The sequence below is a fragment of the Pomacea canaliculata genome, linkage group LG11 (assembly GCF_003073045.1).
Source record: "Pomacea canaliculata isolate SZHN2017 linkage group LG11, ASM307304v1, whole genome shotgun sequence".
Lineage (NCBI taxonomy): Eukaryota > Metazoa > Mollusca > Gastropoda > Architaenioglossa > Ampullariidae > Pomacea > Pomacea canaliculata.
This window is the reverse complement of record NC_037600.1, coordinates 2,202,460-2,218,738: the sequence shown is the minus strand read 5'-3', so window position 1 is coordinate 2,218,738 and position 16,279 is coordinate 2,202,460. Positions and strand designations below refer to the sequence as shown.

General features: G+C 37.8%; 1 protein-coding gene across 1 annotated transcript in view; it reads left to right on the top strand.

Annotated features, from left to right (window-relative positions):
* The window catches only part of LOC112575204 (roquin-1-like), a 33,544-nt gene that overhangs the window by 11,641 nt on the left and 5,624 nt on the right, over positions 1–16,279 (top strand). The window contains exons 11-13 of the mRNA XM_025256888.1: positions 8,925–9,135; positions 9,750–9,904; positions 12,205–12,287. Coding sequence (XP_025112673.1) covers positions 8,925–9,135; positions 9,750–9,904; positions 12,205–12,287 — 449 coding nt within the window. The remainder of the gene's footprint in view (positions 1–8,924; positions 9,136–9,749; positions 9,905–12,204; positions 12,288–16,279) is intronic.

Below are 16,279 nucleotides of genomic sequence, written 5' to 3'. Positions count from 1 at the left end.
CGTTTATTTTGTAAAGAAATTATAACATTCATATTTAGGTGATCAACACTTTTATTCTGATTGTGTGTACATAGCATGCAAAAATAACATACAACTTGGAAGTTGTTCTTAGCATAATAGTCGTATCACTAGCATGTAATCTGCAATATACAAGACTTAGATGGCAGAGAAAGGAAATAACTTTGAAAAATCTGTCATTATGCAAAAGCAAAATGTGGTTTCTGAACTATCATAGTGCACTGTTCTGTGCCATTAAGAAAAAAAATTGTACTATTAAAATACAAGTCATTTCATATTAGTGCCTCGCAAATTGAGTTTATTAGTGTGCGTGGGATCATGTACAAAGACAAACATGAACATCTGGATCATCAGTATATAAACAATATTACAAATGTTTATATTTCTGGTGGGTATGTTTTAGAACTTATAACTGCTGCTTTCTTCTATTTCCTCTCGTTCTCTTTTCTTTTGTGGAGGTGTTGGCGGTTGAGGGGTGTAATGTCCTTGTTTATATTTTGACGTATTCTTACGATCAGTGCAATGTTTTCTGCCGTGCAGATAATCTTGACATTCTTGTTAAAGTAATGGAGAAATAGAAATATTAACATTAACTCATTATGTAAATGATTAATAATAATCATCAAGCAACAGTTTGAAAACCACAAGAACAAATGGGAGGTGGGGGTAATCCTGACAGAGGGTCTTACAAGCTGCAAGATGATAACTTTGAAGCAGCAGGGGCAAGGCATTCCAGATGGTTATAAAGCAAAATAAAATAGTTATCTTGTGAAAGAATAGTTACCATTTAGGAACTATAGGTAATGAAATTATTTTAGGATTTAGTTATGGCATTACTTATAAGCATGCTAGGGCTTCCTTGCAGCCCTATGCTTCTCAAGAAGTAACAAGGAATAAACTAAATTAATGCCAGGGCTTCCATATAGTCATTTCTTAGTATACTTTTTCTGCAGAAAAGGCTGCAGACCCAGGGGTAAAAAAAGGAAATAAAAACCGTAAATAACCCAAAGAAAGCAAAAATTAAAAAATGTGAACAGTAGCATTAAACTAGTATATTTAGATATGCACAACCATTATGATACAATTATTTGGTTGTAGGTCTTTTTTCTCTCAAAACGTTCATTAAAACAGACAAGAATCCTTTGTTGTGGAAATAAGGCAGTTCGATGCAGATCATTGTTTCCTCAGAAATGCATGCTATACATCAGTATATTATTCATCAGCTCACTTTACCATGCTAGATTAAATCTGCCAAGATCACAAGGTTGTGTCACTAGACCAGTCACCTGCTGGTTTTAGTAGAACTGCTGACACATTTGCTTGCACTTGTTCTGCCTTTTCTTTTTCCCTGGTGTAAAAATGTTCAAAATAATTTGTTTTATGTGACAGAGTAGTTGCTTTTAACTGTTTGTTTTAAAGCATCTGAATTTGTTGATGGAAGATGTCAGTTTTATGATAAACATGTGAATTGCTGTTTTTGATATTATGATTTTTACTGAAGTATGTGTTTATTGGTAAATACAAACAAGGTCGGTGATGATGGGAAACACAAGTGTGTTTAGAACATAAAAGGGTAGACATTGCGGATATCGTAGAATCTTACTGATAAACACTGAAGTCAATAATGAAAGGAAACACCTGTGTGTTTAAAACATGAAGGTGGACATTGGGGATATTGTAGAATCTGACTGTAGCTTTATTCATTTCTCAGGTTTAATGACCTTAACATTTCTCTAAATAAATTGTTTAGACAATGGCCTTGTATTAAGATGAATGCAAGCCTAGGCATCTGATTGTTATTGTCTGACAGGTAAGTAGAAAAGGAAATGTGTCAGCCTTTAGATCAGAGATGTTTGGAAAGTGTGCTCACAAGGCTTATTAGGCATGAGTAGCTGTGAGGTAATTTCCATACATAGTGTAAAGATTAGTAACTTTCAAACAACTGTTTGGTTTGTGGAATTTGGCACCTGAGAGGCTGTTTTTATCAGCATCATCATTTCATAACCAAATCTTTCATTTTCATTTAGTGAAAACTTTTGTGCATACATACCATGACCCATCCAAAAGTGTATAGCGTTGCTTTTCTTTACAGAAAATGTTTCTGTCATTGAAAATTGTCTAGAAAATGTACTATCCCTGAAATCTGGGAAAAGAAGCCTTTGTGAGCCTTTCACTTTGCATTGAGTAGTGTCTGATGATTAGTTTAAGTCAGGGATAAAAAATTGTTCTGGTTCTTGTTCTTGTGTTATATGCATTTGCCGTTTCTTATAATATTTGTTTTCAGCCAGCCACAGCTTTACGGACTTTGATAATTGCAGAAGGTTTGTGAGTCAGCTATAGTGGTTATCATTCTTAGGCAGGCATTTTGCCATCTGGCTTTTTTCAGCTTCTGTTGGGACAAATCACTAAGGTGTATGATTTTCTTTCAGACATATGGAATTTACAGTGCTATTCCAGTCAACCAACCCACTAGCTTCACAGTGGTCGAAGTGCCGGTGCCTGAGATTCAAAGTGACCTTGACCCTCGAGCACAACCTTTTATTCAAGGCACGGATGAGACATACATTACTGTAAATCCATCAGATGCCGCCGAGTAATCCAGCTGGCATTTCTCTCACCTCTTAATATTTGTATTAACGTCAGCATTTTTTAAATTTTGGGATGGACACACTTTGTGCTGTTACTAGCAGATAAATGTAAAAGCCATTCCATCATAATCGGTTTGCAGACAGTTGATTCTTAGAGCAGTTAAAGACAACTAAAATCTTATAATTGTCATGACAAAAAGCATATCTGTGTCTATAGCACATCTGGTTTGCTTCATAGCATGTTTGTACTTGATCAAGGTTCAGGCAGTGAATACTCCAAGCATGTGCAGTGCCATTTGCACTGTGACATTTGCATTAATACAGTCCTGTAGAAGGTTGTAGCAGTTTGCTGAGTTGTCTTACAAAATTTTGAAATAACTCAGTTTTAAGTACCTTGTTGCATAGATAAGAATGCAGGTCCGTTCATTTATATTAATCTTCACATGGCAGGCTTCAATTAACCTCTCTTTAAAAATGGGCAAATGTGTGTCTTGTAGAAATGTTGACCATTGTACAAGACAGGCATGGACATTTACTTTAAACATCACACGCATATGGCTTGAATTACATTCCACGATATGGTTCTCTTTTTCCCTTCAGAAACTGATTTTTAAGAATACTAATGTATTACTACTAAGCTATTTAAGAGGTTATATTTTATGCAAAGTAGGAAGGAAAGCATCAGTTCAGAATAAAGCATTACTTTGTAAAGATTTGGTGAGTTATATGAATTACAGTAAATTTCCTCTTGATGTTATAGCTCATATCAGGCTGTGTGTGTGAATGATCTAAAGAAAAAAATTAGTTAATGCCTTCGAAGACTTGTTTTAAAGGGTTTTAGGAACAGGATTTTATTTAGATGGTAGTTGTTTTTAATGTTTTTTGTAATTTTAATTTTTTGTGTGCAGACATTTGCATATAGATATTTAAATACATTTATATCCTTATAGACAGGTGCATCTGGAAAAATGAAAGTTTGTTAGCATGCTGAACTTTTAGAGAATGCTTCTGGCTCATTCAAGGAATTGAGAAAAGATCAACTTTGTTCCAGTATTTAAAAATTCATAGCCTGATTTATTAACTGTACCTCGGTATCTTCCTAAACATACACCACCACCACCAACGCCACACACACACACATGTGCACACGTTCTTGTGTCATTTGAGAAGAATTCTGTCCTCTTGCTTTTGGTCACTATGAGACTTGGATTACCTCATGCTGTTTTGGAAGCTTATATTGAGAAGTTATTCCTGAGCTCATTTGTTAAGGGCAGGAAATAAATTCATTAAATAATTGGTTATGAGATATGATCTTGGTGAGGCACCAGGCACCACACTTATTAAGCACTCCAAACTAGTCAAGGCTACGAAAGAATTGCGATTTTGGTTTTACCTTTGAAATCTCTATCTTATGCAGTTTGTTATATGATGTCTCTGGAATTGAATGTGTCTGTTACGGAAGAGAGATTTCATCTCTCAGGATAAAGGACATGCTGAAGGCCAGACATTTGTTATGTTTTGGCTGTTGTAAAAATTCACTTCCTGTCTTATTGTTTTTCCTCGAGACCAATTTTCCTTAGTCTTGGCTTTGTCAGTGTGTGCACTGCTCAGGTTCTTCATGTTGAAGATGAATTGTAAATATGTGGTTGAAGAAGGGCTGTGGAAGAGAAGAGAGTAGTAAAACTTAAAAATTGTTATCACCAAATTGTAAAGGTTTGGAGCTAAAGGGTTTACTTCATGATCTGCATGACTCCCCAGCTCTCGATTTCATTATCTAGAATAGAAAATAAAGTAAATAGAAAAGTAGTTAATTGGTGTTGGAAAATATTATCATCATCATCACTTAGTCATGAAATAATCAGATAATGAGGTAGGATTAGAGATCCAAGTTTCTTGCTATGGTCAACAACAAATGGATTGTTAATGCCATGATATTTTATATTTTTAACATAAAACTAGTTTAGTAGTATTGGAAGGTGATTAGTAAGCTGGTAGTAAGTCATTGTATAGAACATTGTTAGGTCTACACTGGTCCATATCAAGTAAGAAAGAAATATGTTAGTGCAACTGAGATCACAATACGAAGAAACTAGCCCGAGACAAAATGCAGTATGATCAGCCAAGGTCAGTCCTATGATTTCCATATTAAGTGTTTAGTGTTAAGAGACTGGTTGTGATATGGCAAGATACCTATGTAAATGGAGAGTTATTTCTGTGGTTCTAACATAAGGGTGTTCAAACTACACAGCCTGCGGACATCTTTGGACTGGGCTGTCTTCCAGAGTGTGAAGTGCATGTCATATTTTTATTCAGCCTAGGTTAATTTGATTGAAATTTATCAAGTAGAACAGCGTTAGAAATCAGCAGTCCGTAACATTTTAACATAGACAAGGTACAAAGATAACAAATAACATGGCTGACATGTCTGATAGAGTTGTGAGAGCACCGGGGCAGCTGCCTTCAAAGGAAAGGCTGGTTTTAAAGTTTTATTGTGAGCGAATTAAAGAGTTTCACTTTACACAATAAATTGGGTAAGTGAATGCCATTATGTGCTGATTTTGAGACTGGCCCGCAAAAAGAAAACTTTGCCCACCCCTGATCTAACAGAAACAAAGTTCAGAAGGTATCCAGTGGCAGTTTGTTTCCCATCATGGAAAATGAAACTATTTTCCATTAGTATATAGGAGAAATCATTAACAGAAATGTAAAGAATTAGGTATTTGATGGTTATTTTGTATTTTTATCCATTCTCTTAAACAAAACACCCTAGTTTGTATTTTCTGCAAAAATATGTTTTTCAAGGAAGAGGCCAACACAGATTTGTTTAGCTTTTTGATGATTTATTCATTAGCGTGCATGATAGTTGGGAATATTTGACCCATTAGCAACTGCAACCAACACTATAATCATACAGTTCAGTTTGCAAAGAAAGGTCAAACATTGTAGGTGTTGTTCACTGTTCATTGGTACAGTTTATCTTCATCATATAGTTTTTACCTTTGAATAACCTTGGATGGTGCTAAATTTGGCAGTGCTTTAATCAGAGGATTTTGTGTTCATATATCCAATTGTTCCATATACCTGACCTGTCCAGTAAACAAATGCACTTTTGTGGGGCGCAGTTACATGTTGACATGACCGACAGTGCCCGTGAGACTGTACACAGAGATACAAGGAGTTGAAGACCAGCTTGTATAGTGGGCAGTAGTAAACAGAAGCTAGATGCTTTACCTGTTACATCCTGCACAAGCTCGCCACTGTGTCCAATACAAAATTTCAAGACTGCATGTGTGTTACTTGTTGCCAATGATGGGCTTTACTAAGTTCTTAATAATTATGAGTTTAAAGAGACTGAGACCGACATGCATTTCTTTGGGACTTTTAACATGAATGATTTTTATTAAGGTCTGCATTGAGGCCTATACAATTTAGACCTTTATGAAAAGAACGAGAGAGAAAATGTTTGATGTTCAAGTGGTCAGTGAAGGAATAAAGAATATTTTTAAGGTTAAGAAGCAGTAATTTGTTAATTTTTTTAATCAATTTATAAGGCTTGGCAATGCATATCTTTAACATTTATCAAAAGAATAGTAAAGTTGTGCATGCATTTTTATTATTACTTCATGTTTTATTTTATTTAAGTTTATTATTAATTGTTGATTACTTAGTCCACAAAGTTCCTAATTTTTTTTTAGCTGTTACTGTTGAAATTCTATAGACACAGAAGTTGATATTTCCATTTCAGAATGTGCATTGTTTATCGCTTATCAGAAAAATGAGCATGTTCTTGCATACGTGCATGGATGTGTGTGCGCATGTGCATGGATGTGTGTGTTTGTGGGAACGAGAAGGAAGGAAGGAGGAAAGGTTTTATTGGGCAAAAAAGGGAGAGGGTTTTGTTGCGTTGTATTTGTAAATTATCAAAATTACATTCTTAACACCGATCCCCAACAAAATAGTAATACACATGAAATCTCAGTTTAAAATTGTATTTGAGGAGGAAACACTTTTTTTAACAGTCTTATTTCGTCAGATGTAAAGGTGAATGTGCTAATAAAAATGACAAGGAAATAGAGCCGGCCATGACATTGCTAAACAGCTGGCATGTTGCTTTATACAGAGGCAAGAGAATATATTATCATATAAGGCACAAGGAGATATACAGCTGTAAGAACTACATTCAAGTCATGCATCTTCATAGGGAGGAAGGGGTGTGTGCATGCACATATGCATTGCAAAGTCTTTTCATGCAAATGTGCAACAGATTTCTGAGGAAATAAAGTTATTACAATTTTGTTTATGATGGTAGAAATATATTATTAATCATTCACCTTTGCATCATTACTGCCTGCATCTTGAATCTCTAGTTTTATGGGGTTTTGAAATGATGATGCTGAAAAGGAGGAGGACAGAAGTTGTAGACTTAAGCAGTTGTGGGTTTGCATAGGTGATGTGTATTTGAAGTATAAAAAAAAACAAACATGGATTAGGATCTCACAACTTGTGTTTCCCAACACTACACAGGTGCAGTTCAAGGTCATTCTTCATGTATGTGTAAAGCAAGTTTTTGAGAGTTCTTGAAGACAAATCATTCATTCAGTATAAAAGTAACTTTAGATGGAAAGCTTATGAAACTACTTAGATTGATATTTAGACTGATCTTAAGCAGTATTTATATAAATACTTCGTTCATGTGCCTTCTCATGTTGACTAGGTGATTGTTTATCAAGTTTTATGCAGCATATCATTGTTTAGCATAGTTTAGCAGCATATCATTGCACAGCAATGTTAATTCTTTAAATGAGGGGGAAAAAGACACAGTTTGGACCTTTTTTTATTTTGAATCCTGGAAGAAATTTAACTCCTTTGAGGCCATATCAGGCATGTTAATGATTTGCCACAAAGGGCAAGATGATGATAATAGTTTGTCCTTTAGAAAATACTAAGTGATTTAAAGTTGTTTCATTTCTTTGTTGGGTTAAAACAGGTTACTAATTGCAGATAACGCTCTAAAGAAAGTAATAAAGAGGGTATTCAAAATACAAACAAAATACATACAAACCTGTGATTGACTCAATTCATTAAGAAAGGAAATATAAATAAGATAATTTATAATTAGAATTATTCGACATTTCTATATACGTATTGGGTGAATAATCTTATGGTCATAACCCCTGGCTCTGGCTATGTCTTCCCATAGGCACATGTTCCATGTATTATGACCACCTTAGAGTGGCATTTAGTCCAGGGACTAGTCACGTGTGTCATTCCCTCAGTCTGCTCTTCAATATTGTATAGTCCTTTATAGGCACCTTTAACTTTCAAGAGTGGCAGAAAGTGTTGAAAATAGTCATAAAAGAATATTGCATCAGTGTTTCTTCTATAATTTGAAAAAAGCAACCAAAAAGCTTTAAAGGACTGGGCCATGACACAGAGACATGTTCCCTGAAGATTTGGAACATTGTGTACAAGAGCCAGGGGCCGTGTATGTGTGTGGAGTTTGTTTAGTTGCAGTCTTTGACATCAGGGGCTAGTTTTATCTGCTGAAACAGCAGTTGGTTCGTCCACTCGTGCTGACCTTTGACTGATGAGAAAAGGGGGCAGGTATTGTGCGACCACTTCTGTCCTTGAACCCCGGGTTCGTGTGGATGTTTCTTCTTCTTTGCATCCATCCTATCTTTCCCTTCCGATTTCTTCCTCTCTTTGGTGACTTGTCTAGGCAGTTTTATGTACAGGCTGATACTACAAAGAAGCAAGATTTTTGGTTTATAAATGTTTCTAGGAAATAAGATATGTTACCATTTTTATTGGATGTTCGTGTTAAGAAGTGTACAATGAATAAATTACGAAATTAACTATATCACATTGTAGCAAGCAACCAAAACGTTTCTTGCAGTATCAGCTTAATCCTATCAAAATGTGTAAACCTGAAGGAAATGGTATGCTATTTGCTCATTGTGGAAAACTCTATTTAAAGATAACAGAAAGAGACTTGTGGTGACATATGTGCCCAGTGTGTGAGGTCTTGGCATGTTGAACAGATTGCTCATTGTAAACACTGAGGCACCTGTGTTGGCTACAGCCTTCTCTCATGACAGATGCTTTTGTTGTTTAGTAGAGAAATACAGTTACTTCTTTGACCTTTTGAACTTCATTTTGGCAAAGACTGGAATCGTCATGATTTTAATCAAAAAGATGAAGTACATATGACAGTTATGTTCAAAAGGCTTTGACTTTAATGAACTTTTTTCTTTAAGTTTTGCGTATGCTCTTCTTCTGAATGCTTTAAACCCTATTTTCTTGTGTTTACTGTTATAGAGTTTGGAAAGACTACAAAATCGGAAGTCGGAGATAATTTCACATCTGAGAGGTGAAGCTATTGGCATGGTGAATGGTAATGGGACAACTGGACCAGCCAGTTTGGACAGAGTGTTAGCCAGTGGCCTTAGACTGGGAGTGGGTCCACTTCCACACTCAGTCAACAACAGTTTTGTTGCCACCCGTGCCACACATTCACTTGAAGAACTTGGTATGTTCTTAGTTCTGTTCTTATTGTGATGGTTATATTTATGTAACAAAAAGGTCAAAAGAAAAACAATTTTCTTGAGCATAGTGGAAGCTTGTTTCACCTCAGAAATTTGAAACATCAAAGACCAGAGTGGTATTGTTGCACATTTTATATCTGCCACTAAAGGCCCATTCGTTTTAGGGAACCTTTACAAGTTGTTGACTTCAGATTTTTCTCTTGCCTCTTAATGTCAAAATTTGTTCGATAAACATGCTTTTATATATTGGAAAGGATTTGTTCAGAATGTGAAGATACGTCTTGGGATTTAGCTTTAGTTTTTTCCATTTATTCTTAGCTTAAGTTTTTTGGAGGGCTTTTATGGACACATTGACAGTGTGATAAAATAAACACGGAATGCTGGGCAGTTTTTTGGTTTTTGGTAATGTCTATGAGAATAAACATTGATCAGTTAATTTTTTTGTTAACATTTTCATTCGTTTAAAAGTTTGGATGTAACTTTATGTGGCAAGATTGTGATTGTAGCTTTGTTGTGAAAACATAATAAATTGTCTTGAGGCGTAAAGCATTTTGGACCAAAAGATAAATACTGTCCACATTAATTTTGTTTACTGCAGATCTGGGTGGCACGAAGTATCCTCAGTGGTCAGCAGGAGAATTGACTAATGTTAAAACAGAAAATGTTAAACCCTTGATTAAGAGAACTGTCAGCCAGCCTTGTCATGTTCCACAATCAGGCAAGACACAAGTGCTGCCACCTACCCTTGTTAAGGTTTGATTTTACTATTTTACTTTACTATAATTTGTCCGTTTTTTTTTTTTTTTTAAGAGATGAGTGGATGACTGCATCTACTGAGGCATGTTGGTTTGTTGATTTTTATTCAGTACACAGTCCTTAAAAAAAGACTTGGCAGGTATTTTTGTTTCTTTTTTAAGTAACTGACCCCCACACACAAAAAAAACTAGGGAGGGTGCACGGACGTGTATAGGTGGACTGTTGTCTGCCAAGACTAATGCTTAGCCTCTTGTGAAGTTCTCCACTGTTGGTCTAAGAGTGCCTAAACAATGAGTGTGAATAAACTGAAGCTTTGTCCACACCTGCCTCGTTTTAGTAGTTAACTGGAAAAAAATTCATCTGCAGACAGTCCAGTCATACAAGTTCATGGAGTGTGTGTAAGGGAAGAAACTCCTGCATTCAGAAACTCATTTCTCTATAGAGTTGGTTTCCTGTAAGTCTCTGCTTAAAGTCAAAACCTTTAACTCAATATAGTGACTTCTGTTTAAGACAAGAAATCTTCATTAGTCACCACATTTTAGCTATTTTTCAAAAAATTACACAAAAATAGCTGTGTATCATCAAACTATAATTTTGAATAATTTTAAATATCACATTTAGCAGAAATAACCTTTAAGAAGTGGTGTGTGTTGGTTTTTTAGAAAATTCACATATATCAGCATGCCCAAATCTGCCTTTGAAATTCATGTTTCGAAAGTAGAGCTGCAGCGATATGAACGTAAAAAGTTCTCGTTATTAATACAGACAGGTAAACTTTTTTTAGTCCTAATGTGAATACATGTTACTCAAAATGAGGAAAATCATAAGATAGACAGTAATTTGGGTGATTTTGCCAAAACTTACAGAAAATGGGGAGCATCGACCTTTATATTCTACCACATTTTTCTCACTCTACTAAAAAGAACTTTGCAAAAGACTGGATATCCTGTTGTGCAAACCAAGGGGAGTAACTTGTAGAGAAATGATTCGGCTTTAAAATGAGGTGTTTTTTGTTTTTTTTTTTTGTTCCTGTACCATTGTGAATTTAAAAAAAAAGCATAGTACACGTCCAGTGTGACTTCTTAAACAAGGTGAGCCGGCTTGCTAGTCTGACTGCTGTGAGTTAAAGCTTGGCATAAGTTACATGTCGACCAACATGCGCATTAGCACCAACAAAATATGGGTTAGGCCGTTAGGGTATGAACTAGATGAAACAATGAGAATATTATTATGTGAAGAGGGTAATGATAATTACATTTCTTTTTTAAATGGATGACCAGCTTGAAACTGTCATGTCATGGAATGCTCTGTTAAACAGAGTTAAATGCATAGATCTAAATATGGTTATTAATAATTTTGCTCTTCCTAACCCTCAAGCACACATTGTACAGGGATGCGATTTTGGTGTTGGAAAACAAAGTGAAGATTTAAGTCAAAAACAGTTTTTTTATGCTCAAATTATTGTTTACAAGTCTCTAATAATATGTGCTTACAATGTGATTTTGTTTTATATTTTTGTGGTTTGATTTTTAAAGCTGTGTGGCATTTTAAACGACCAGATAACCCATGGGTCATGGTGCTTCATCAGCCTTGTTTTAAATTTTTGATCTCTAAACAAATGAGCTGTTGTTTGATTGAAGGTCAAGAATATATTAAAAAAGACAGCAAAAACCAAAACTTCTTTAACATGTTGTGGTCAGTGTTTGAATGTTACTGGTACCAAATCAAAGTTTTTCAAAAGCAACATTCATAATTACTATTTCATGTATTTGTGAGACAAAATAAATGTTTTAAAAAAAAAACATTCATAATTACAGCATGCCAATAAAATTAAAACCTTTTGCCTAAAACACTTTTACTGCTTTAAATGTTTAGAAGTGCAGGGCTTAATCGTTACATGTCTTGGTATAAATTTTTATTAATACAGCTCATTTGATTTTCATTTAGGAAAAGCACTATAAAATGACACACCTCTTTTCCAATCTACATGCCTTCTGTGCATAGCTAATGGGTGTTCCTGCTATGCTATTTGTCAATGTTTTTTCACTAAAGTTACTTAGAAGAAATTCAAGTCATGCAGTCCCACTTTAAAACACAGATTTCATCTTTTATTGTCTCTGCATATGTTTATGCTGCATGACATTTGTTTTAGTTACATATGACTTATTTGAGGAAATGTAACACTGCGTAGGTTATTTAGAATCACACGTTTTTGTGTCGTTAAGAAGAAATAAAAGTTGCCTCAGAAGATAAATAGAAAATACTGCTGTTTAAAATGTGCCTGAAATTATTTCCAGACAAAAGAAGATGAATTTGAAGAGGCTGAGCCTTCTGAAGACCTTGAAGAAGACTGTGAAGTGAAAGAGACAGACTTTAAAGGGTAAGATCATTTTAAAATAAGAGAATAATTTTTTTATTTAATGCAAAATATTGACAGTCATTGATAATTAAGATTGTGCATGTGTGTGCGGCAAGTAGAATGTGAGGGAGAGAGTACTTAATGTTTTAAAAGAGCTTTTCCCTTTAAACCTCGGTGTACAGTAAAGGCTCCCTATTAAGACTTGCTAAAATCCACTAAAATCAGGGTCATAGATTAATTAATCTGCTTTCATTTCATGAACCATGACTTCAGACATCTATAAATTTAAGTTCATTTATTTGGTCTTATTTTTATATCTTATTTAGTTATTGCACTATTGTTAGGCTGCACGGGGAACTAACTCTTTGGCAGACAAAGACACTTTCTTTAAAGAAAAGTGATGACCCTTCGCCTTACCAGGGGACTATATTCTCCGGATTACTTTGGACTTTGTTATTCTTCTGAATTAATTTTGATTTTTGAGTCCATCGTTTCCCCTGTTGTGATCTTAGCGATGTACTGGACTACTTGATCATGACATTTTATTTCACTTCTACGACTTCAGCTGATCCGTTGACTAACAGTCCTTTCTTCAGCGATGCCATTTTCATCTCCATCCAGTTTCTTGTTTGTGCATGTTGACAGTGAAATGAACTTTGTGCAGTGTGACAAAACTGCTTGATGACTAGAGGCAGCAAAACTCTGCAGCTTGTTTAACCTGTGTAGGTTGATATTGAGCATTCTTAATCTGTTCTTTCTGATCACTTCCCTGATGATAAACAATTGCAGATCTAACCTCTAAATCTTGGACGTGTAACTAGGCTGCACAGACCACTCTGGTCTTCCGTTTTTCTGCAGTACATGTATTTCTTTTTCATAATTTATTCATTTCTTTGGCCATATGCTGGTATTCCGGGCTGTACAAGTGTCCTTCAGGAACATAGATTTTGAGAGTGGTTTGGTAAGGGTTTTGGTGTTTTCATTATAACCTTTTGTCGTGAAAGAGTGGGATAGGGCTGTAGTGTGGGTTTGCACATCTATTTTACTCTAGATATGACGTAATTTCTCTCTCTAGAAATTGCGTCATTTACGCGGGTGCGGGTGGGAGCTTAGGCTCGTGGTGGCTGTGAGGCGTGATTGGTTGTGGTGTGTCAGGTGGCATGACTGGCCAACAGAACGATTGCTGGACAGAAAGATCTAGATGCCAGCTCAGCGTTTTCCACAAGAAACTTCTAGATGCAAAGTCAGCGCTTCTGGATGGAAAGAAGCGCTTTTCGCTAGGGACTTTCGGAGGGAGAGGACACGAGAATAATTCGTGCGTTCGTCTTCACTTCCCTGCATTCTTCCATTAACCTTGGACGGTGGACCGTCTTGAGGGAGTAGGAATCCAACCGAGAGAGCGACTAAGCCGCGCAGAAGCATTTGCGCTTATTAAGAGAGTAACTTTGTCCTTCCAAACAACTCAACGGACAAGTTGCTGTGGACACCATACCGGTGCTGACATTCAGGAGAGGAACGTCAGACCTACAAGTGTCTGTTTCTATGTGCACAGGGTGCACGGGGACGATTCATGTAAGGAATCCACGGGGACGATTCATGTAAGGAATCGTCCTGATCTTCAGCTCCGTACCTGCAGACGTACTTGCGTGTACGGATAAGCAACCTTCGTCCTTCCAACCAACCCAACGGACAAGTTGCGTTGCTGTGGATATCACGTCGTCACTGGAGTTCAAGTGAGGAGCACCAGGTCTACTGGCGTCCGTTCAAGGTGCACAGGGTGCACGGGGACGATTCAGGTGCGGAATCATCCCAAACTTCTTTGCAACTTTCTCGTCGTGTACCTAACAGCAGTCGACCGAAGTCTTCAGACATTATTTCTTCTGCAACACGGCGAGAAAGCTCTCCCAACGATAATAGTCTACGCATAACCAGTGACAACTGTGTGTGTATGTCCGGCAAGGACTAAGATGTCAAGCAACCAAGACATTTAACACGGCTAAGTGGCGTGTGCATGAGGATTGTACGGGGAGAGTGTGTGTGCAGTGTTGTGTGAGCAGTATTGTGCGTATGACAGATAAGGTTAGATCTAGCTCTCAGTTATCTGGACATATTAGAAGTAGGGGAAATAATTAGGTAAACGGGACTGTCTAGACAATGATCAATTGTTCATACTTTGTAACTGTAACATTTTCTGGTTTGTATGAACTTCTGGAAATAATAATTAACGTTCTTTTAATACACTAAATTGCCTCGTGTTTCCCTTGGGGTTATGCGTGCTTGGGGGCTCGAGCTGATTAAAGTGGGTAATTAATAAGCAATTTAGTGTGGTAGCATGCGGTAAGTGTCGAAGTGGATTTGGTGGGGGTATAGACGGTGTGTTGGACCGGTGATAGAAATTGTACCCCCTACCAAATCTACGGACCCTGCCCCAGGTTTGTGACACCTTTATAGAAAGTCTTATGGGCCTTTGTCTTATAGAGCTTTAGAGAAAGTTTGGTTGTAATTGAACATTCTTGAAGCTTCACAGGCATCAGGTCAGGTCAGGTCAGTCCCATGCCCGGTCCGGGCGTAGGGGGGACCGTCCGGCAGCAGCAACAGACAGAATTTTCCACCCGGTCCTGTCTTGAGCAGATGAGAGCAGGTATGGCATCTCGCGTTCGGTCCATTCTTTAATGTTGGTGACCCAGCTTTTCCTCGGACGACCACGACGACGGCTCCCTTCGAGGGTTCCTTGTAGGATCGTCTTGGACAGGGTGTTATGGCGGGTGACGTGACCGAACCAGGCGAGCTTGCGCCGCTTCACTGTTGCCAGAAGGGGCTCATGTGGGCCCACGAGGGAGGTTACGGTGCTCCGTACGTATGCGTTGGTCTTGTGTTCGCGGTACGAGATGCGGAGCAGCCTTCTCAAGCACTTGTTCTCAAAGGCCTGGAGCTTCTTTTCCGTTGCGGCAAGCAGCGTCCAAGTCTCGCAGCCGTAGAGTAGGATTGACACTACGAGGGACTTGTACAGCCTGTGCTTGGTACTGAAGCTGATTGAGTTGCTTCGCCAGATCCTATCCAGCCTGGACATTGCGGATGTTGCCATACCAATCCTGATACGGATCTCTGCTGTACAGCAACCATCTCTAGTCAGGGTGGCACCCAAATACTTGAAGCTGTTGACCTCCTCCAGTTTCTGGCCGTTCATGACGATGTTGCTGCTGCTGTCGTGGTGGAAATAATCATTACTTTGCTTTTTTCTGAGCTTATTTCCATGCCATAGGCCCCGCTCGCCTGGAGAGTCTGTCCGTCAAATCCTGAAGTTCGTTGTTACTGCCTGCCATGAGGTCAATGTCATCTGCAAAGCGGAGGTTGCACAGGGGTCTGCCACCAATGGAGATTGAGGTAAGGTGGTTGTGGAGGGTGTCCTGCATGATTTTTTCAAGGAAGATGTTAAAAAGGATGGGAGAGAGTAGGCACCCTTGACGGACCCCGATCGTCATCGCGAAGAACTCGCCTAGGTGGTTGTTGAGTAGTACCGCGCTGGAGGCGTTCTTGTAGAGTGCTGCTACCATCTGGATCAGTCCCTCCTCTATGTTGAATGATCTCATGACCTGCCAGAGTCCATCGTGCCAGACACGATCAAAAGCTTTTTTGAAGTCGATGAAGTTATGGTATAGTTGACGTTGATGCTCCAGGTGTTTTTCTATCATAACACGGCAGTTAAAGATCTGTTCTACCGTGCTTCTTCCAGCCCTGAAGCCAGCCTGTTCTTCTGCCAGCAGTTCCTCTGCAATAGGTTTTAAGCGGTTGAGGATGATTCTGAGCATTACTTTGCTTGGGTGACTTATCAGACTGATGGTTCTGTAGTTCTGGCACTGCCGCAGGTTCCCTTTCTTAGGGAGTGGGATGATGATAGACTGAGCCCATTCTTTTGGCCATTTCTTTTCTTCCCATATCTTTTGACACAGTGTGGTGAAGGCCTTGGTTGTTGCATCTCCTCCATGCTTCAGCAGCTCAGCAGGTACGTTGTC